Source organism: Sparus aurata, chromosome 13 (genome assembly GCF_900880675.1).
Source record: "Sparus aurata chromosome 13, fSpaAur1.1, whole genome shotgun sequence".
NCBI classification, from domain to species: Eukaryota; Metazoa; Chordata; class Actinopteri; order Spariformes; family Sparidae; genus Sparus; species Sparus aurata.
In genome coordinates, this window is record NC_044199.1 from 13,625,545 (window position 1) to 13,648,250 (window position 22,706).

The 22,706-nt window shown below is 40.9% G+C and overlaps 1 protein-coding gene across 21 annotated transcripts in view; it reads right to left on the reverse strand.

Annotated features, from left to right (window-relative positions):
• The window catches only part of LOC115593719 (neurobeachin-like), a 112,949-nt gene that overhangs the window by 9,511 nt on the left and 80,732 nt on the right, over positions 1 to 22,706 (reverse strand). For 3 of the 21 annotated variants that reach the window (XM_030437320.1, XM_030437317.1, XM_030437316.1), the window contains exons 24-48: positions 21,495 to 21,712; positions 21,127 to 21,280; positions 20,570 to 20,593; positions 20,032 to 20,115; positions 18,795 to 18,975; positions 17,492 to 17,616; positions 17,310 to 17,378; positions 17,028 to 17,196; positions 16,278 to 16,657; positions 15,246 to 15,382; positions 13,869 to 14,023; positions 12,834 to 12,960; positions 11,228 to 11,347; positions 9,646 to 9,779; positions 8,900 to 8,961; positions 6,029 to 6,093; positions 5,514 to 5,622; positions 4,370 to 4,536; positions 2,851 to 2,975; positions 2,595 to 2,744; positions 2,479 to 2,511; positions 2,031 to 2,167; positions 1,768 to 1,885; positions 1,327 to 1,429; positions 1,103 to 1,218 (exon numbers count right to left, since the gene is read on the reverse strand). In XM_030437320.1, the coding sequence (XP_030293180.1) occupies positions 1,103 to 1,218; positions 1,327 to 1,429; positions 1,768 to 1,885; positions 2,031 to 2,167; positions 2,479 to 2,511; positions 2,595 to 2,744; positions 2,851 to 2,975; positions 4,370 to 4,536; positions 5,514 to 5,622; positions 6,029 to 6,093; positions 8,900 to 8,961; positions 9,646 to 9,779; positions 11,228 to 11,347; positions 12,834 to 12,960; positions 13,869 to 14,023; positions 15,246 to 15,382; positions 16,278 to 16,657; positions 17,028 to 17,196; positions 17,310 to 17,378; positions 17,492 to 17,616; positions 18,795 to 18,975; positions 20,032 to 20,115; positions 20,570 to 20,593; positions 21,127 to 21,280; positions 21,495 to 21,712 (3,262 nt within the window). The remainder of the gene's footprint in view (positions 1 to 1,102; positions 1,219 to 1,326; positions 1,430 to 1,767; positions 1,886 to 2,030; positions 2,168 to 2,478; positions 2,512 to 2,594; positions 2,745 to 2,850; positions 2,976 to 4,369; positions 4,537 to 5,513; positions 5,623 to 6,028; positions 6,094 to 8,899; positions 8,962 to 9,645; positions 9,780 to 11,227; positions 11,348 to 12,833; positions 12,961 to 13,868; positions 14,024 to 15,245; positions 15,383 to 16,277; positions 16,658 to 17,027; positions 17,197 to 17,309; positions 17,379 to 17,491; positions 17,617 to 18,794; positions 18,976 to 20,031; positions 20,116 to 20,569; positions 20,594 to 21,126; positions 21,281 to 21,494; positions 21,713 to 22,706) is intronic. The other 18 variants (XM_030437323.1, XM_030437321.1, XM_030437331.1 and 15 more) reach the window with 15 other exon arrangements.

Genomic DNA, 22,706 nt, shown 5'->3' on the forward strand with positions numbered 1-22,706 from the left:
GATTTACAGATACAACATTATTAGTTTTATAAAGACGGTCCCAACTGTGTTTCGGTGTCAGCCTACATTATGACACAGCATATTTACTGGCATTACATTGAATTACTACATTGCTTTTAAGTTTTACACAATCGGATTAAAACATGCCATAACATTCTTCTATAAAAGAGTGATTAACTAATTGTCAGGCTTCAAAACCACTATGCCTAATGAATCAGGCTCACGCTCAGACATTTAATCAATGAGACTGAGTTCCCGACGCAAACAAAGATTGAGTGTTGACTGTGATTACAATTAGACTAACTGAGGTTGTATGATAGTGTGAGGAAAGACGCTCCAGCAGAGAGAGACAGAAAAGAGCCAGCTGCTGCTTTTACTTCAGAGTTAAAAAGACATTTTCACCGGCTACCATACAACTTATTCTGCAGTTTTATTGCTTACATATATATGACTTTGTCTTATATCGATATATTATAGTATATCTTTAAATAAATTGACATTTTCACGCACATAGGACTTACAAACACACTCAAATAGAATTCATATTACTTTGTTCTTCGTCCTTTGTCAATGTGCTGCATTATTCATGTATTTTTGAATATATATATATATATTTACAGGTCAATCCGGTGACTGTTATTATGCAAACTGAAGCTGAGTTGGCGCTGTAGCTGACAAAGCTGCATCCTTGCAAATCTTTCAGGTTCTTTATTGGGTCTCTTCAGTAAAGTCTTTTTATACATTGGCTTCTTTATTCATGCACATGGTGAGAAATAAATAAAAAGCGGCGAGTCTGCATTTTCTGGATTCTGTGATGGGTATTTCTTAACAACGCAGCATGATAGGAACTGTGAGGACAACAAAATAAGGTTGAATTCGTAAAATCTTCACAGCAATTAAGCTAGAAGATGTCAATGTCACACCGTAGGAAGAGAGAAAATACAAGAAACATTAAGTGTTTTTAAACTAATTCAATTGTTTTGTTTAAGAACAAACTACATCAGACATAACTGTGTGTCTGAACACTAATTGATCACAGTTCATTTGGAAGCTGAGAGCCACAAAAACAGACTCAGGAAATGTGATCGAAAGTGGACTTTACCTGCAATAGTGTTGAGGAACATGAGGTACTCAAAGTTGGAGATCTCTCTCCTCTGCCAGCGCTGAGTCATGTTGGACGACTTGAAGAGCTGACGAGGAGTTGCCAAGGAAATCCGCCTGAAATACACAAAGAAACACACACACACATTCAAGTATATTCTCTTGCCACCAATCCTTTTCAAACCCACAAGTGTGTTGGACCAGCTGACTAAACTCTGCACCTACCTGGCCTGTGGCAGGCCGTAACTCGTTCCAACACCCACCCGTGGAAGGCTGTAGACCACCCTTTTGACCGTGGCCTGGTCAGGGAAGTTAAACATCACAGACGCTGCAGAGAGCAAAAGACAGATACAATCAGCATATTTACCACAAGTCAATCACTCACAATGACAACAAATGTTGAGCTGGTAGCAAAATGTGGACACTGTATAGCGTGAAAAATGTTTTCATTCATATCTATTTACGTACTCAAAACAAATTTTGGCACTACATTTTGTTGGTGCCCATCCAGTATTGCCAAGATTAAAAACATTCACTGGAAAAGAAATCAAATGTAATAAGTTACGTTACTTATCAAATATTCAACAGGATAACTACCAGTCTTTAACCTATATCATTTCAAAAGTTACTCTCTCAACAGTTTTCAATAATAATCTGCAGACGTACTTCTGTTAGCCATGAAGACCTCAAGTCCAGTATTCTGCAGCAGGTAGCGTCTGGAAAAGACAGCTCGGATCTCACTGAACATCCATTTGCCGTGCAGACCCTCTGAGTAGGCCAGGACCTGTTGAGAATAACATTTTACATAAGACAGACTCTTTACAAATTAATCAAAAACAGAAAATCAGAAGAAGTAAGAAAAACCTATCCAGCGAATGTGGTGGAAATCTTAAAGTGAACAATAAGGAACAAGGACAGCTGGTGTTTACCTTAGCATCAGTGTTCTTGAATGTGGGATCCTCCTCATCCACCTCGAAGTAGATCTCTGTAGTGGTTATGGACAGAGTGCCTCGAGCCACCACCACTGGAGCTACCAGCTGAGCTGGAGTGCTCAGAACCACTGGGCCTGAAGGTGGAGGGAGGGGTGTTACTTCTTCAGGTATTTTTATAGCACTGACTGAGGCTCGGAATACACAACAGCTACAAGCGGTCATCACACACAACAGATAAATTAAATGGCACACATTCTATAATGGAGTCATTTTATGTTAGTTCAGATTGATTGTTCATTTTTTCTTCTTCTACTTTGCCTCCTTTATGAAACATCATCAGGTGTGTGTTTACATCAGCATCATCAGTTTTTTAGTAGATTATGACATCATCTTCTTGAGTTAAATAAATCAGCTGGTTAGTGTTGCTGCCAAACTTCCAACTTGCCTTTGGAGGTAAAAAGTCTTGGACGGAAACGTACTAAAAACAAGAGGCATAAACAGTTTACTGTTCAGATGTACTGTAACATTGTGTGTGTGTGTATTTATGTGTGTGAGTCTTACCTGCAAGGTTATCAATCTCTTTTTCCTGCAGCAGGCTCACAGCGTCATCGTCTCCCTCCAGCATTAACTCCGCCTCTGGGTTCTGGGTGACCACCGATTGGCTACGGAAAGTCTTCTTCGACTTCACCCCGTCCTCCTCCTCCTCTGTGCCTGTTCATTTTGAAGTGAGCGTGTGAGGGTTGTTTGTATGTCAAAAAAAGCAACAAGCAGATTCTGACCCCAGTATACAATGTCAAGATTAGTACACATCACTGACCGTATTCCTCCAGGGCTTTGAGCGACACATCAGCGTGAGTGGATCCGAAGGCGTTTCGCACAAATCTCCGTCTCCTCCTCAGGTCGTCCTCCCAGTAGTCCAGACGCCAGAAGTCGTGTAGTTGGCTGGAGGAGAGATGTCATTGACTATGTTTACATGCATTAAATATTAGGTTTTATGCAGTTAATTCAGAAAAGACAACATACAAACTTATCTGTTTACATGGTTAAAGAAAATGAATATTTTACTAGAATAACAGATATATTGATATCAGAATCTGTAGTCCCCAATATCGGTATTGGCATCGCCCCCCAAAAGATCAAATATCAGTTGGGCTCTAGTTTACATGCAGCTGCCTATATTCAGATTAACAACCACAGTTTCCCTCTTCTCACAGTGTGTTCTTGAAAAGGTTAGAGAAAAAGAAATGTGGGCTCTTCTTTGGTGCATGTGATGGACTCTGAGGTGAGACTGCAAATTTGTGGGGGTCTGTTTCGTTAACAAAACAAAGACAAATTGATATTGATATCAATTGATATGATGGCGAATATTGTGATATTTGGCCATACTGTAAATTAGTGTGTGTGTAAGTAAACATAGTCATTTTAGTCATGTGCAGTTTGGGATTTTTCCTTCAGGAGCCATAAAGTTAAAGGTGAATTAAAGGTGAAATTATGGATGACATTTACTCTAAGAAGTTCTAAAACTACTTTCCTAAGTCAGAAGGTTCCTCTTTATTGGGATGAAAGGTAGCTTTGATCAAAGGAGTGAGTTTAACAACCCTTTCCAATTCTGCAAACACCAACAAACAGGCGTTAAGCTGACAGAAAACACTTTCAAATGATCTTTGTACCCTTTTCAGCCGAGAGGTTCTCTGAAGAAAACAGATGAAACAGTCTGGCTTAGCCAGGCTACCGTGATTGACAATAAGAATTATGCTAATGTGAACAAATGTTAAAAATATCACCGGGGGGGCTGAGGACTTCAGAGGCAATTGAACTTTAATTAGTTTTCCATCTGAGTGCAAGAGGTTTTCTATTAACAGCGTGCACGTCGCAGTATTCAATTTAATTCATCAGCAATGACACGGGGAAAACGGGCTTCAGATGTTACATGTCACATGTCCTCAGATTGAATCACATGTCTGCACAGTAGCTGCCAGCCTGGAGGCAGATCTGGATAACAAGCAATCATTGATTTAATGGCTGGATGTCAGCAGGCTAAATAAGGAGATGTTGTCAGGATTCGTGTGTGTGTGTGTGTGTGTGTGTGTGTGTGTGTGTGTGATGGAGCTGACTGTTTTCATTTTGAGCAAGACTTCTGATTTTTTTAATGAATCCTTCCTTTCACACCCAACACAATTTTATCACAATTTGTCTTAAAAAAAAATTCAATTTCAGTAATCTATACTCATCCATAAAGAGTTTTCTCATGTCATGCAAGAAGTGTGTCACAGTGTCTCCTATCGAATGACGTCCTGTGTAATCTAATCGGAGCTCCTTGGCAATGTGCCGCTCACCTCTGTGACATCGTGCCCCACGCTCCATGCTTATTGGTCAGAATGTTAAGTATCTTCTGTTTCAGCTGGTTAGCGGTCACATGATCTCTGTGCTTAGCAGCGCTGATGAGGTGATCGCACATTTTCTCCTCCTCTCTCCGGTCGGCAGCGTACTGGGCACAGTTAGACTGGGGGAGAGTGGGAGGTAAAAGGGAAAAACAGGGAATAGAAATGGAAAACGAAGAGGCAATGAGAAGGTGGAGATGAGGAAACAGCAGCTGTATTGTATGCTTATTGAGTTCTTGATATTGAAGATAAATAGGTTCTCTGTCCTGATTGGATAAAGTGGGCAGACACATCAGCAAGTTTATTGTAAATAAATGTGGAGTTAATTTGAATTAATTTATACTATGCTGTTGTAGCTTGTGGAGTATCATTTTATCTTATATTCATTATCTGTAATAATAAATAAATCTAATAATTACATTTTGTATTTTCATTCTGAACCTGCACAGGTTATATAAGTTATAGAATAAATATTTTGTAGTGAAAGGTACATTTTTCATTTGAAATGTAATAGATTTAGTAAAGTAGAGTAGAGACTTTATAAAGTGTAAAGAAAGCAGATAATAAAAATACAAAAAATTCCAATTTGTACATAAACACAATATATACAAATATACTGAAATAAGTTAATATAATAACCTGTGCTGGCATGTATTTTGGTTGACATCGAAGGAAATTTCAATACAGAAATGCAAAAAGATTTAGAAAATGTGTCCTTGTTACACAGTTTGTCCACCAGAAGATGCTGACAAGTTCATTTTTCAACCTGAAAACATCTCACAGTTAAGATCTTAAAAAATATATACTTTTGCAGATCCTTGTCTAAGAAATGATAATCCAGCACTTCACTTTTGTTTCTTTCTGTTCTAACTTTGTCCAAGTGGGTGGTGGTAATTTTGCTCTGACGCTGGTTGCCACTCGTAATAACACGTAGTAACTAGCTACATGAGAGTATAAAATCTGTTGAAAATCCTTTACAAATAAATCAGGCATTTGTTGACAGCACAGAACATTACATTAAGCCACTTCACATCTATTTACCTGCAGGATTTGACAGTGTAACATGTCACGACATACATCAGCGATTCACTGTGTTTACCTCAAACTCGGCGTGTTTGTGCACATCCTCCGCTCTCTGTCTGTTCAGGATGAACTCTGCTTCGTTGGCAACGCGAACAATATGATCCTTCATGGCGTGGCACAGAAGTCTGGTGGAGGAGGAGAAACATGGACATGGAGGAGAGTGACAAACATTACAGACATTAGCCTGCATCCATGATTTGCTATTGTATGTAAGGTAAACTTCCCATTTAAACATGCAGAATTGCATGTCATCCTCTTCTATTCTGTATTGTACTATAAGTTCAACAAACAGTTTGGAGTGAAATAAACCAACATGATAACAGGCAGAGATAACCGACCAGCCCAAATGAACTGTAACTTAATTGCGCTTTAACGATCCGACCTCCAACTGAACACACATGGCAATGTGCACTTATCCTGGCAAGGTTCTCATTAGGGCTCTATCACAGCCATTAGTAGTGAAGTACTGATAACAATGTCTGTTAATGTGAGAATCACAGAGGGTAATAATCAGTCCTTGTGATGGATTACCTTCCCTCGTTGATGAGCTCAATGAAGGCCAGTCCTGCGTTCTTCTGAATGGAGTTTTGCCACTCCTGAGTGTAGAGGAGACATCACAATTAATGTGGTTGGGACTGTGTGATGGATTATACCTATCACTGTACAAGTCATTTTATATTGGTGTAGTTTAACACTTTCATGGACACAAGATGTCCACCACTACTACTACTGCTATATTTGGAGGCCATTGTTTCCCAGTCACCAGGTGGCACATCCCAAAACTCATGTCTACAACTCCAGTGGACTATTTTCTTATTATATTTATCTCATTTGGTATAGGGCATCATAGATTCAAAATGGTGGAGGGAAGAGGAGATGAGCCATGTGCCTCTGGGATACATAACGTCCACTAGAGAGGACACAAAAATTATAAATCAGACAAATAACATTAAATCTGGTTTAAAGTATTTCTAACAATAATTTTCCCTCTTATTTTAGTTAAAACATATAGATTTTTCCTGTCTAGTTGGATTTAACAGTTATTCATCAATCAGTTTTTATAATTTCTTTCAAAACAACATGTATTGAAAGTAAAATTAGCATGATTTTTTACTTGTTTCAGAGTAAAAACAAATGATGAATGCGATGTATTAATTAATGCATTTGTCTGAAAATGATTTTAATAGATAAATAAATAAAACAAATAAATATATAAATAAAATAGCCTGTTTTGGGCAAACCTTATGGATGAAATACCCCCCAAAAATCAATGTATGCTCTCACATAAATACTGTAAATTCAATATTCACATAAAATAGTGCTGCTAATCACTTTGCAACATTGTTCACAATATGCTAATGTACACTGTGTGTGGTTACCAGAGATGAGTCATGAAATCCCTCACAAATCTCTGTGGTTTTCAAGTAGATTCTTTCTGTTTTTCATTCTTCATTGGCTCTACATTAGCTCTCAAAAGGTGGTTGATACTCTGCCCTCAATATGACTGATAAATGAGATCCGAAGCATAACTTGATGTATGAATCAACAAACAACTGTAGCCCAGTATATGTTTTTGCATTGGTCAGCCCTGGTTGAAATTATGAGGAGAATGTTTATTTCAAAAGGAAAAAAGACGGAAAATCTTTTTAAGTTTTGAGGTTTTTATTATTAATCACCACTGTGAAGGTACGCTACCGCGAAACTGCTCAAAAAAGGATGGAGAAACATCTAAAGAGCTTTCTAATGAGGAATGCATCCTTTTAAGAGGATGTGAGGGGTTTATGTGTTTGTGCATATGAGAGTGGAGACTTCTGAGCAGCATGAGAGTGTTGCTGAAAGCCTCAAAACTATCAGCGCTCCATTAGCTCTTAAGGCTGTTAAGGACACTTGGGAGCATCTCCTGTTACACCCCCCCCCATCCGGAAGGATCGATATCTGGGCTAGGGTTCTCTCTCCCGGGCCTCTAATGGCAGACAAGGCCGGAGCCACGGGTAATACTATACATGCTGACGAGCAGCCAGCCAGAGGGGAAGGCGAGGGAGTGGTGGGAGGAAAAAGGGCAGTGTGGAGAGCCGTGGAAGATGAAAGCAGTTGCCCACTGGATCACTCCAGTTAAAATGGACCAGGAGAGCAAAGATGGAGCAGAAGAAAAGGAGAGAAAATGCAGGGAGCAGGGTGGTAGAGTTGAAGATAAAGAAGAGCAAGAGGGAAGAGCTGAGGGGTTCGTTCAAGGACAAGAACTCCTACAGAATCCAATAAAAAGAGGGAATTTATGGGAGAGGAACTTCATAACATGAACGACAAAGAACATTTATCAACTACATCATCCGGAGTGGTAAGTGCCTGAAATGTTGTCAATCTGTCTTTTTAGTGTTAGAATAGAGATACTGGATTTGAATCTAAGTTTGAGAAAACAGGAAACAGTCTAAATGAATTAAGCTGTGATGCCTTCAAGATTTAAGTTTTTAAAAGTTAAATCCAGGACGAGAAGAGTTTAAGAGCCTCTTATGAATGTAAAGAATGATCTTTGTGTCCTTGATGTTGATTGTGTGATGATGCATGTAAATTGAGATTGTATTACATCTGCAATGCGCTCATGACATAGTCAACCCTGCCTCAGAGGGCAGATCAATGACTGAACAGCTTCCTGTCTACAAGCGATCTTTACAGCAGTTATGAAGGAATAAAAACACTTTCAGAACAAGTTAGAAACAGAGGTGTGAAGTAATAAAGTAGAAATGCTTTGTTACTGTACATGTAGATTTTTCACGTATCTGTACTTTACTTGAATTTTCAGTTTTCTGGCAACTTTTTACTTTTACTACGTTTTACCTTTTTTTCTCCTTACATTATCAAAACAGGCTAATTACTTTAGTTTATATGCATTGAAGGGGAATTACGGCACCTTCCCAACATTGCAAGACTGATCTCAACCTATCAGTACATATCATGCACAGCAGACGTAGCAAGGGGGAGTGAAACTGTGTTAGTGTCCCGTATCTGCAGAGAGCATGCAGCCCTCTGTCTGGATTTTCCTATTCACTCAATTTTTGTGGTGCTTGGGATGCTTTATCAAATCAAAATGTCGGTATTCCACGTCCTGGGAATGACACTCAACAATCAACTATCTTCTGGTGCATTAACTGACTGCTGGGTCAAATCCTACTGATTCCTCCTTTGAGTTAAATAGTCTTTGAATTATATAAATATGACATGAGGTTCAGTAAGCTTTGCAGAAATGGCCGGTAGAAAGAAGTTGAATCAGTACTTTTTTTTTACCAAAGTATCTGTACTTCTGCTCGAGGAAAAAATGCGTGTACCTTTGCCACCTCTGGTTAGAAAAGAGGTGACAATGTGGATCGTATGTGTGAGGACAGAGATGAGAGGTGAGGAGTTACCAACCTGAGAACAGAGCAGCATCACAAGCTCCACAACTGAAGTGCTTGACTTCATACACACCAGACCTGCAGCACAGAGACACACAGCACAGTCAGGAGCCTCTCTTTCATTTTCTCTGACGCAAACACACACATAAACACACACGCGCGCACACACACACCGCAGCAAGACACCAAAATATCATCAAACAAGACACTGTAGTGTCAGTGCTTTCTGCTATTGTATACAGTCACTGTAGTCAGGTTTATAAAAAGCATGCCACAGAGAAGACAAGAACAAACAGCAGAGAGAAAAAGATGAGTAAGGAGAGGAGGAGGGAGAGGAGAAAGGAGGGAGGGAGGGAGGGAGAAAGCAGCAGGAAGTGAAGAGAGGGAGAAATCAACATTGAGACAGTGGATCACAAAAACAGGACGCCAGGAAGCAGGTGGGCAGAGAGAATAGTGCATCACATTTAGTAGCATCTAGAATAGGAGCACAGTTAACGCTCAAACTGAAAGTAATCTGATTAAAAAACATTATCTAGCTAGCTGTTGGAAATGGTGCAAAATACTGACTTCATACCTGTTTGACGAATGAGTGAAGCAGCCAGCTCAAAGACACTCACTCACCCTCAGCACACACTCACTCACTCATTCACCCAGTCTTTTCCTCTCAGTCCTCCTTGCAAACAAACATCGCGGTGAGGGACAGTGAATGGGTAGACTCCACAGAGAGACGCCAGTTAGAGAAAAAGGAGCCGTGTACAGCACCTGTACCTTCAATGAGCAGCTCCTGCCCATGGCTACCCAGCAGCGTCCTGGACAGGAAAGGGGCAAAGTCCACAAAGATCTCCCTCAGCAGGGGGGCCACCTTCTCCAGAGCGCGCTCCAGCTTGGTGGTGATGCTGAGGGCGGGAAACAAGTGAGAGAAAAGATGAAGGCGAAGAGTGGGAGCGAAGATAAAATAAGCAACATAAAGATGAGGGTAGAAGAGCATGTAGGGTAAAACCCTCAGGGAGAAGGAAGTGAGGAAAACATGTGCAGAATGAGGAGCAACAGGTGAGGAAAAGGGAGGCACAGGGCGAGTGGTGCAGGGGAGGAGAAGGCAAGGCAAGCTGAGAGACGGTAAAGAGAAAGAAATAGTAAAATGGACACAGAAGACACAAAAAACTTACAGAATCAAAGAGGATGTAGTGATGGTTTGGTATGGGAGCACTATGCCTGGGTTAGTGATGCTAAGGAAAGGTTTTTTAGACTAATCGTTGAGCTAATCATCTGAGCGTTGTGGGATGAGTGAAGCTGGAAGTGCATTACAAGCTAAACCCGCCATGAAACTGCCCTTATTTCAAACGGCACTGGAGAAAATTTTACATGTTGTATCTTGACTTCACTTTTATATCTTATTATAACTGGGTGTGATCATGTGCAGAGTAAGATTTTTCTAGAAAGTAAGGCAGGAAGATAACAGCAAAGCAGACTAAACTACTGTATGGAGCCATGATGGCAGTGAATTGCATGTTCTTGGCCTTATAAGCATGTCATTTTGACACAGAGCTGGGTAACAAGTAACTTTAATTTAGTTTTAACTCGATTAGAGTGCAAGATGAGAGACATTTGCAAGGTTTAAACAAACATTTGAGTTGACTTAAAGGGTAACTCCACCAATTTTACACATTAAAGTGTGTTTACAGGTCTTCGGGAGTACTACTTAATATGTAAAGAGGAAGCTGCATGTAATATCATAAACTGCCACTCAGAGACTAAGTAGTATTGTGGGTAATGTAGGTACCAGGTTTTGAAAAAGGGAAAGGAACGTCTGGTATATCATATGTCTGGTTCTGGTGTATTGATTTTAATTGTTGTTTTTGAACTGTCCATAATGAATCAAACTGTTTTCAAAACCTGGTGCCAACATAACTTATTAGCTTGAGCCACAAAAGGCCACTTTTTTCATGTATGCAGTACTACTTCTTAAGACATGTAAACACACATTAATGTGTAAAATTGGTGGAGTTACCCTTTAAGCAAACTTGTTGCTACAGGTTATTTGCAAACACAGTTGGACTCAGGTCTGATCTTGAGGTTTTGGGTTAGTGTGAGAAGACGGCCATGCTGGAAGTGATTGTAAATACAAAGTTATGAGCTGCTGGCCTGAAACAAAAAAAAACAAACACGTCTCTCCTTCCTCCCATGGCATTCTGGGAACATTAAGTAGTGGCTGGGCGTAGCAAGAGGGTGTGTGGGTGGAGGTGGGGCAGAGGAGGAGGAGGAGGAGGAGGAGGAGGAGGAGAGGAAGGAGGAGGAGGAGTGGGGGGGTGGGGGGTGCATGGGGACAGGACGAGTATCTCCTTGCCTAAAACACTGTCCTGCATCTCGGGGAGCTGCCTGGAAGCCTGCCAGAGAGCTAAAAGACTTGAGCTCAGGGGGCGTCTGACCGCTGCGCAGCGCACACTGCGCCACCTCACAATAGGCACTGCAATACAAACCACACACACACATACGAACACACAGACACGCACACTGATTAAGGAGCACACGCAAGCACGCCTCCACTCCCTTACATTTAGAAGCACACAACTGCATAGATCATAACATACGGCCTAACATGTCTAAAGAGAGAGTGCATGGAAAGAAAGGTTACAGTACAAACTTAAATATTAGGCCTTACAGTAATGCTTTTTCCTAATTATTAACAGTGTAATCTTATATTTTACTAGTGACTGTCAGATGCCTACACAAAGTATGGTAACACAACTAAAACACATTATTTAGGTTTATGACAGTTTTATTTACATGTTTTCAAAATACGTACTCTGGAATCCTGTTGATATTGTAATAATCTACATTATACCGTAAGGGTGACATTAAAACACAGTTGCCATGTCAGGGATGAAGAGCAACATCGTGTAGAGTGGGTGAGATGTGTGGGAGGTACGCGTGCGTTTGTGCAAGTCAGATAAGGGGGGTAAGGTAGTTTAACTAGCTCACTAGCTTGACATTTATCAGTTAACATCCGTTTTACAGAGCAATATCGGCAACAGTATCCTTCTCAGTGTTGTGATTAAACACGCTAAAAGAGAACGCTCATGCAACGTGCACATTTTCTATGAACAGTGAAAACGAATGTATCCCTTTTCAACTAATGAACACCGTGTTTTTTTTTTTTACAGCAGCCAGCATACTAACATGGCTTTTGGCAATTCAGATGTTGCTACCAGTACTGCCGAAGCCATTTTATATGATTATTGGTATTTGAAGGATCAAACAAGATCTGAGTAGCTCAGAGAAGTTATTTTAAAACGAAGAGAAAGAAATTAACGCAAACTAGTTAATTTTTTGGGAGTGTGGACTTAATTTAAATTTCAGGATTGTGAACTATGAACGTGAACTAGTTCACTTAAATCTTTGTGAACTGAAATTCAAACCGGCTTTTGAGAAGTGTGAACTTGCACAACACTGATCCTTTTTGATGGCTGAACATGGAACTGGCTGTTTTGTGACTTTTCAAGTCATTTGTCACCAAGTGACAAATCAGTCATATCAGTGTGAAGTGTGGTTGGTCACTCTAACATGTCAGAACACTGTTTTGCATTTATATTGCTCCTGACATTAAAAAGGATTGTAATGACTAATGTCAGGATTGTCACCTAGGCCTCAAAAGTATGTAGGTGCAACCCAGATGTTTCCAATTCCTGAGAAAACGTATCTAACCCTACTGTTTATTATCAGTATCATGACTATGGGGGAACTTCTAGTGAGAATTCATTGGTAACGATGAGGACCTACACGAGAAGTGAAAGAGGGACAGGAATGAAGTGGAAAAAACAACCGGCACCCAAGAAAAACAGACAAATCAACGTGAAAACAAAAGCCAAAAGGAGGGAGACAAAAAAAGAAAGAGCGGGAGAAGAGTGAATGGTCGAGGCGACAAAAAGCTTTGTGATGTTGAGAGCTCTGACCTCATGTTCTCCATCGTGTCTTCCGGCATGGGTGCCACTGTCTGCACCGCCGGCAGGTTCTTACTAGTTGCGCCGTTGACAAACGACGAAGAAGAGGACGAGGACGAAGAGGCAGAGTCTGTGGCACCTAGGCGGCAGGACAGAGTGATGAAAAATCAGACATGCATTACAGAAACATGAATCAAGCGTGACCTAGACCAGCTTGCGGGATAACAATAAAGGAAATGTATTAATGTCCCAATCTGCTGCAGCCAAATTCAATTTGGATAGTATTTCACTGGACATGCTGCTGCTTGTCCGCTGGTAATGGCCCCGTTTGTGAAAATAGCTTTGCAATCAATATACAGAATCCATTCCGGGGAACAAATTCCTTCCTTGTCCATTATGCATGTATGATACAGTGCAATTTGTGTGAGCCTTGAATACAAATCCACTCTGCTACAATAGATCTATAGAAACAGCACTGATTTGTCAGCTGATGTGTATTTGATTCTTTTCTTGTTATCCTTGGAGTGTTTTCTTATTTAAATAGCGCTCCTGGGTCAAAACATTACAAATACGTGCTTATTTCTTCATCTGCATCAAATGTGAAAGGTGCACGGTCCAACCCAGGCGAGCTCACAAAATCAACTTTCCTGATACCCTCGCTGTGTTTTCCGTAACTGCATTGATCCGGTTCCTGCCCTTGAACCAGGCTAAAAGTAATCATGAAAGGATCTGCTGGTGCTATTGGTTCAGTTTGTTTCTATTCTAGTTTGTTCTGGCTGTCAAAGGACAGCAGAGGAGAGCATCAAAGAGTTTCTGTAAAAAGAGAAGAAATCCGGCCCCGCTTCATCGAGCAGCTTTTGAATCGCTGGAGGCCTTTCAACACCTTCGTCATACTGCAGGTGTCTGTCTGCTGCCTCTCCTTAAACACACACTGAATAGATGCAGAGCTAAAATGTACGAGGGTAAAAATATCCAAAAGAATCGGTTTGGGAATGAAATTATTAGCGTGAAGTGTGAAGAAGGTTTTAAAAGTGTACTATCTCTCACCTGTGGTGTTGATCATGCTCTTGGGTGTTGCTGTCGCAGCAGCAAAGATGTTAGGGGTGCTGCCGGCAGTGGCTGCTCCACTCGTGGTGGGTGTGCCCACCGTGTTGACTGATAGGCTGCCAGGCGGCGGCTTTTTCACAGGAACCACAACGCTCCTGTAAGAGACGGGACACAAAGGCATCAGACGAACCTGTATACACACATGATTCTTTATCGAATGCTCCTCGTGATATCTTGGCTCCGTGTGTTGGTCAGTGCAAGAACATCTGAGAGGATGAAGTATAGCGTGTTGACTAAACAATACAGAGAGCAGCTTCAAGTGTTTCACAGCTGTTAAACCTTTCAGTGCCAGTTGGGCCAATTCTGTGGGTCAGTTTATAGCTCGTGTTAACGGTTTAGACTGGATATCATTACTCTTAGTTATACATAAAATGAATAAAAAATCAAAACAAAGTTATGAATATGAAGCACAATAAAGTTTATTTAGTTCCCTAAAATGCCAACATGCAAAGATCTAAGTTAAATCAAGGGATGGTGAGCGTTCAGATCTCAAAAGCATAGTGACTGTTTAGAAAAACTAACAAATCTTCATTAGAAACACTCTTTGTGCTATGTATTAGCCATTCATTTCTATGGGCTGATGGATCAGATTTATCAAGCCAGTCTGCACGGGTCAGACAGACTGATACATCAGGTAGACATCTTGGGGATTGATATAGAGCCATCCATGATTCATTATGCATATTGTCTTCAATCAATAACTCAGCTCTCAAGGACTGCTACAGGGCAGGATCAAGGAGACTAAGTGATGCACGGGAGAAAGAAGCAGGTCATCACTCAGCGGAGAGTCTACATGTTAAGTCTGGAGGGGAGAGGCTCGGCTCAGACTGTGTTTACGTCCTGGCACATCCAATAAGTTTCTAATTTAGCAATCATTTATTTCCCTATCAGACTTTTGACAAAAACGGGAGAAAATGTAATTAACTGCGACTCAGTAATGTTTTATAATCATGGTATCAGTGGCACTAAAAACAAATGACGCTTTTGGTTTTTATATTGACTTCTCAATCACTTGGTGCACAGTAAATATAAGAAACTGCTAACAAGCCATAGTGCTGAATTCCAATTTTTATGTTTCTCTTATCTGCATGATTGGAGTTTAATAACCTAAAAAAACAAAGTACAAAAACACATTGTGACTGCTGCCAAGAGAAGCACATTATGTGTGCTTGTAAATCCTGTAAATGCTACCATCCACAGAGCTTTGTTATATATGAGAAATAGCAGTGTACTCCTATGCAGTAATAGCTCGAAAAATCTATCAATTGATGTATGAGTCAGCTGTCTCTTGTAGGTCAAACACTAACTGGGACCGACCTGTCGAAGGAGTGGAACTGCATGGGCAGCATTGGGTGCGTCTTCAGAGCAGGGTCTGGGTGATAGGGCGTCGGCCCAGACTCCTGTCCCATGTCCCCACCGTCAAGTGGAGCCGCCACGAGGCTCTTTAGGATCTCCTGCATTTCAGAGCATACAAAAAAAAAACACACACGTGACTACAGCACTCAAGCTGCTGAGGCTGTGAGGCGTTTAAGGGCCTGACTAATTCTTGGTTCTTTTTCAACTTCTTAAAAAGGGACCATGAAATTATCAATTTTATTTTCAATGTAGGGTTTGCAAAACACATTTTCCAGCTGTGAACTATGAATGTAAATGAGTGAGAAAAGTGTGGAAGCTTTTAAAGATACAGGACCTTATTTAACCTCACTAAAAAAAGCTTATATGGAGAGATCCTGACCCCTTCACAGCTAACAACACAGATGTTGTTGTTAAGGATTCACAGGGCCTCAATAGTGTAGAGTCTCTATGTCGGCCTGTCCTGATAACTTTCTTTTGTTGTACCAACAATATAATGATAACATGAAAGCATAATAATGCAATTACATCCCTTTAAAGAGCAATTCACTTTGAATTGTTAAGACTCAGATGATGGAATGGTCTGCAGAGAATGTGCGATACCCAGCAGAAGGGAGGGGAAGTGTGAGGGTAATCGATCGAAGATGGCGTCGATCTCGTCGATCAAAAAAAAAAAATCAAGTATAAAATGCTTAACTTGGTGTCCACATATACTTAGGTGATTGTTAATAAACCTGGGACCATCCAAGTAAATTGTATGTGTGGGAGACAATATGTGCAATAAGTTAAGATATCTACTGTACAATAAGTGTATAACATTTTTATCGTGACAGGCCTCTCTCTATGACTGGAAATTCATTCACGTATTAATACACTTCAAACTGGATGTAGAAAGTACATCCAGTACTTGCCGACCTGGCTGCTTGTGAATATTTATGATTGGATTCACAAGTAGTCACAACAGCCAGGTCGGCATGGGGGGTCACACTGACCCACCTTGACATTGATGCCTTTGTTTGTTTGGCTGATGCTGGAGATAGACGAAGGCGGGGCTTGGTTGGAGTTGGAGCTGGAGCCGGGGTTGTGGGGAGAATCCAGAAGACTCTCCTGTGACCTTCTAACGTCAGACAGGCTACACAACAGATCTGTGCCTCCTCCCCCACCTCCTCCCATGTCTCTGTCTCTATCTCTGTCTGTCTCTCTCCCCACCAGGCCGAGGCCGAGCCCCAGGCCCATCTCCGAGCCGTTCAGGGACCCGGCCACATGGCCTTCCTCTCCGATGCCTGAGTCTGTGTGGGGGAGGCCGGCTCGGGGAGAGTCGTCCACTGGGGTGGGGGTCTGCTTATCACGGTCGGAGAAGGCAGCGGATGGGTGTTCTGGAGGGAAAAAACAAAGGATGCAGTGTTATTTTATGATGATCAACAGTGATATAACTTCAACATAAGGATGATTTATTTTTGTGTAAAGCCTTGGCAAGAAATTCCACAACACACTGTATATTTTTAACATCTTTTGCAGATGTTTCCTCATGTTTGTAAGCTTTTATTTCCCTGTCAACTAATTCCCTTCTTTTTTCCTTCGTCTGCCTTCTTCCTCTAATTATCTCACATTCTTGACAAAGGTATTGTTGTTTGCCTGAGGCGTGTATTCACTATGTCAGCACTACAATGATGAGTCACCACTGCCTCATCCAAGATTACACTCTCATATTGAGGATATTGCGACAGGAGAGAAAACAAGAATCACCTGTACTGGTTGGAGAGTTGATCTCATGGCGGATGCTTCTCCCTGATAGGCTGGTGGACCTGCCAATCTCCCGCTGGGGCTCCAAAATGTCACGATACTTAGACACCATGAGGACTGAGATAAAGTAGACGACTGCCAGCGCCAGAAACTGAGCCTGCTTACTGTCATCCTACAGCAGAATAACGTAAAAATTAATTCAGTAAAAACACTCTTTGCGCTTGTGCCCATTTACATACTGTATATACTAAGAACACACACACGTACACATACACACATGCTTACCACATCTCTGAAAACCACGGCTCGAAGACGATTGATGTCTACATCCTGCAGGAGCCTGTCTGGATCCTGCTATATATGGAAAGCAGAAATGTGTTGTGTCATACATATGCATGTTTCTGTGTCTGAGTTGTCCGTGGGATGTGCTTTTGATACATGCGTATGTGTGTGTGTGTGTGTGGTACCTTGCTGGTGGTGGAGGCACTGTGGAGGCTGTCCTGTGACTTGCTGCTGGTTAAGGAGGACTTGCAGCTCCGATCTCTCTGCCTCTGTCTGCACTCCAGGCAGTTCCTCACAGCCACGCAGCATACTGATGGACACAGAGAGAGGAAGATTGAAAACATGTAAGTATTATGGACTGAAAGGGGCTATTTTTGTTTCTACATAGATTCAAAATTAGGGAAAAAAAGGAAAAGAAAGTTAAAGTGTGTCGAAAACCTGCATATTGTTAATAGGTGCCCTGTTTGTGTTGGCTTCTTTGCTTCACTATAGATGCACAGATTAGTTTTAAGACTAATGACTGCACAGTCCCTCCGAGACCAATAACTAAAATATGAACTTGAATTACACAAAGCCCTGTTAGACACCGGCAAGCCTGAACAGGATACGCAGGTGCGCAAATGCAAAGACGGAATAGAAATCAAAAGATCCAACGATTACGCTGGATTACCACGATCCAGCGATACCTTTTCGGCGACTGTCAGTGGTGGAAAGAGTACTGAAATTATGTAGGAGTACAGTGACATTACTGATATATTACTCAATTACAAACACTATAGACAATAGCACTGATGTACCTTTGGAATATTTAACACTCAATATGAAATGAAACGCTTAGAGGTGCTTTAATTCAAATTCAGTACCCAGTTATGATTTAAAAAGCAGCTGTGTAGGTTAATTAGAGTAATGTATACTGTAGTACAAGTAAAATGACAGACTTGAAATAATAAAAAAAAAAGTACTTCATTTTAGCAATTTGAGTAGATGTACTTGACGGGTACTTTTTTCCTTATAAAGACAGGTGAGACTGCACTTTTTTAGGTAACTAACAACTCAACTTGACTTGACACAACATGTGACTTGGCTTGCCCAGGAAAAAACAACTTGGCACTTACTTAAGACTCTGACTACATGATACGAGTCACATGTCTGGCCGGTTGACAGAAAATTAACATACAACAATTTCTTTAGTGATTTATTAGGCAAAAATTGCATTTTCTTAGTTTCCATCAGCATTCCTATGTTTAAATGTGAAACACTGCTGCTTTTCTCTGGTTTATATCATTAGACTTTGTATATCTTTGGGTTTTAGATGAAAAAAAAGATGATTTGACAATATCACCATAGGCTCTTCTGACATCTTGCAGACTAACCGATTAATCAAAATAATAATCAATAAAAAAAATCATAATGAAAATAACTGCTAGTTCCACACGCCCATGAATCTGTCAAAACGCAAACGATGGAATACATCAGGCGAGCACACACCCAGGCGGAGGCACTGCCTCATCAACCCTCCCGACGACATGTTCTTCTCCGCTTCGATCTCGCTGAAGTTGAGCGAGCTGGCAAACACCAGGACATCCACCATGGCCATGAGGCGAGACAGGAAGGTCACCGCCGTCTCTGAGGACATGCCCTGTGTCGCCTCGATGTTCTCCAACTCCGTCTGGGAAAGACGGGAAAAACACACACATGCTCGCAGGTTATTCAGTGGAAATTTGATGGAGACACAAAGAACTGGACGCTCTCTCACTGGTTTTTATAAAGGTCCTGAGGTACAGTTCTTTTCTTTTTTTTAAGCAGTAGAAGTAACTAGGGCTGGGCGATATGGCCATAAAATAATAATTCAAGATTTTTTGGCTGCATTATATTTTGAAATCTCCTAACATGATGAACTTCATGAATGCCAGAACTGGATGACTATATCCAATATCACAACCATTTTTGCAACTATACATACTTTCACAAAATATTAACAACAGTTTTTGGATAAATAGTACTACTACTAATACTAGAACAAATAGAATAGTCTGGTAAGTTTAGAACATATTTTATGCCATATTATGATTAGCAAAAATAAAAGGTATATAGTCTCATATCATGATAACAATATACAGTATTACTGATATATTGCCCAGCCCTAGAAGTAACCTATATAAAAGGTATGCAGCTGTGTATTACATGAGCATGACCGCAACAGTCATCGCTGGTTGTACCAACAAACAGGAAAAGCAACCTTCGTGTATCATGCTGGTTACATGAAATACATACTTATATGATGAGATCTGGCAACATGAGGTATTCTACACAACACAGAGGAGGTACAGCCTTATGACACACAGGTAATGGGAACAGTGGGAGTGTGACAGTAGCTTTGTGGCCTATGAGCAATAACAGTAGCAGTGTACAGCTAGTCTCCGATAAATTTCATAGAATATTAAATAAAGTCCCCTTTTGTTCACAAAGAAACTGAGTATTTCTTAACAAATTTTCAGTTTATCTGTATTGAAAATAAATCTGCAGGCAGCATAGCAGGGGTTGTCTCTGCCTCAGTAAGCAGGATGTGCAGGGCTGTGGAGAGTCGACAAAGTGCAAGGCTCGTCGGAGCGAGTGAGCAGGGACATTTGGGGGAAGAACAGACACACAAGGTGAGGACAGAAGGGCTTGGGTTGGTGCTCTTAGCTCTTCTGGTGATGGTGGGAGCCTCAGGCTCTTTACGCACCTCTCCCCCTTCGCCTCCTCCCCCAGGAACAGGGGTCACCTCCTCTCCCTTTGACCCCCTCTGGGGTCCGGCTCCTCCTGCCTTCTTTAGTGTTGATACAAATGGGACAGGCTTAGCAGATGCAACCCCCAAGAATTTTTTGGAAAACTCTCATGCTTTTACTGTCATAAAATATACGATTTTCACCTCTAAATGTATCGTCTCACTTTTCTCTTAGAAATCCACTTCCTGACCTCTATTTGAATCCCCCTTATCTGTATAATATTCTGAAAGTGTTAGAATATTATACAAAGTGTATCTAGTTCAATGTATCTAGTCCTAGTAACTGTAAGAACTAGATACACTGTGGCAGAGAGATCAATGCATACTCACAGTAGATACAAACAGTATAAGGGGGAGTATTGATTAGCAGCAAAGGAGCACAACATATAGAGACACTATGGATGTCGAGACAAGCAAGGTTAAGTGTCAGTCACAATGGTAAATAAACCAGAACAAAGGATTAGTAGAATAGAAAGAGGAAGAAACTGCAACTTACAGCGTTGGCACTACTCTTAGAACTCTGCACATGCAAAAGAACAGACAAAAACAGAGACGGGAAAGACAAGAAGAACACAGAATACACGAAACACAGAGAAGAAAAGAAAAAAAAAGGAAGATGATTAAAATAAATAGATCATTAAACTACAAATTAAATAGATTGTTAATCAAAAGGATTAGAACAAATACCAAATAAAGGTTAAGATACTGTGCAAAGAAGTGTTAGATTGACAGTTAAATACACAGAGATACAGATGAGAGGAATCCAGGAAATGTTCTTGAAATTTTAATCAGTTTACCCAGTTTTTTCTTTTTTTTTTTATTCAAGGCCAAACTTAACAGAACTTTTGCAAGTATAACCGTCAACCATTGAGGATTATCAAGTTTTGATCTATCATAATCTTATAGGTTAAAAAATGACCTATTCAATCATGCAAAATAAATGCTGCACCGAGCATGAGGGGGGAAATCAAAGTCTGTGTTAAGAGCCTATAAAGCAGCTGTTGACCTGCAGGTTTCCCTCCCACCACAGAGGGGCAGAGTAGAGCCACTTACAGAAGGAGAGGTGGCAGCAGACAGAAGAGGCAGGATGCCTCCACAGGCAATGATGATGTTGTCCACCATCTGGGAAATGAGGTGGATCGTGTTGTGGACGAAGATGATGTTCTCGTTGCTGTTCACAAAATCCATCACTGATTTGGTCGAGTGGCTGAAATGGAAATGGAGTGGAGTGAAAATAGAAAAAAAGACAGCTTTTAATATCTGAGAAACCACATTTCAATTATCTTCAGTCTAATCTAGTATCATCTTATGGCAGAAAAGATGGGGCTATAACAGTTACGAAGCAGAAAGTTGTATGTCTCATCATCAGAGTTAAATGTATAAAAATGATAAACTAGAGTCACACAGACACCCCGACTCACCTCCTCCACACGTGCACGTCAGTCTCCAGGGCGAACAGCAGGTCAGTGAGCAACCTCTGGTGCATCGGAGACCACTTGAACTCCGGGATACGAAACATGGTCGTGCGCGGGCCAGGGCTGAACTGCCGACGCTGCTCCTCCGTCATGGGCATGCCCCTGAAACCCAGATCGACACGCAGGTCTCGCTCCAGCTGGGCTGCAGTGCGACCGTGGAGGGCCTGCAACATGGTAGGGAGGGGGTTGGGTCAGCCAGCACAGTACATCTTGTACTAGTGACATATGAAACTTGGCACATATGCAGTTCTGAAATTTAATTTCATTAGAGAGACCACAGAAAACTCAATGGGATTTTTTTTATTCTGACAAACTGTCCCCAGGTCAGGTCAGCCACTGACAGGTCTGGCTGTGTTTTTGTACGAGGAAGTTTCTCCACTGATGTCGAACATGTTTTCTTACATTTGGACAACAAGACCTGTAGGTCAGGTCTTCTCAGCCGCACATTTTACCTTTATCGAAAAATTGCAGCTTCTTGCTATCTGGATATTGTGATAGGCCATAATGCAATTCTTTTATAATACTGTGATTATTTGTGTATCTGTAGTTGAAAGAAAACAGAAAAAGCATCCACAAATTATCCTTGGAGAATGTTTTGCTGTACTTTGCCTTTTTACTGTCTTTGAACTATTACTTGCTAGCTAATCACACCACTGTTATTAGCTAACAAGTAATAATCAATAGTAAATACAGTAAGTACCTGAGATACTTTTACTTTGCCTGAGTATTTCGATTTTTTGATACTTCATGCTTCTATTCCACTACATCTCAGACTCAAATATTGTACTTTTTACTTCTCTACATTTATTTGAAAGCTTTAGTTGATCGGTATTTTGCAGATAAGTACAAAACATACATCATCAGCATTAGTTTGGATACCATCATCATTTGGCAAATGTCTGTCTACGTAGTTGTTTCTCAGACCAATGTCTGCTCATGCTTGTCTTTGCTCTTATCTGGGTTTGCACATGTCTGTTATAGCGAAGCTGGACATGTGTGCTTGCTTTTGTATGTGCATTGTTTGTCTTTGCATCGTTGCAGTCTGATTCGCTCAGCTTTTATTGCTGTTTGCCAACGCCATGGACTTCGGATGAAAACTAGCCTCTTGGCTAATTCTGGTAATGTTTAAAGTAGTGTTTATTAATAAGCACTGACCCT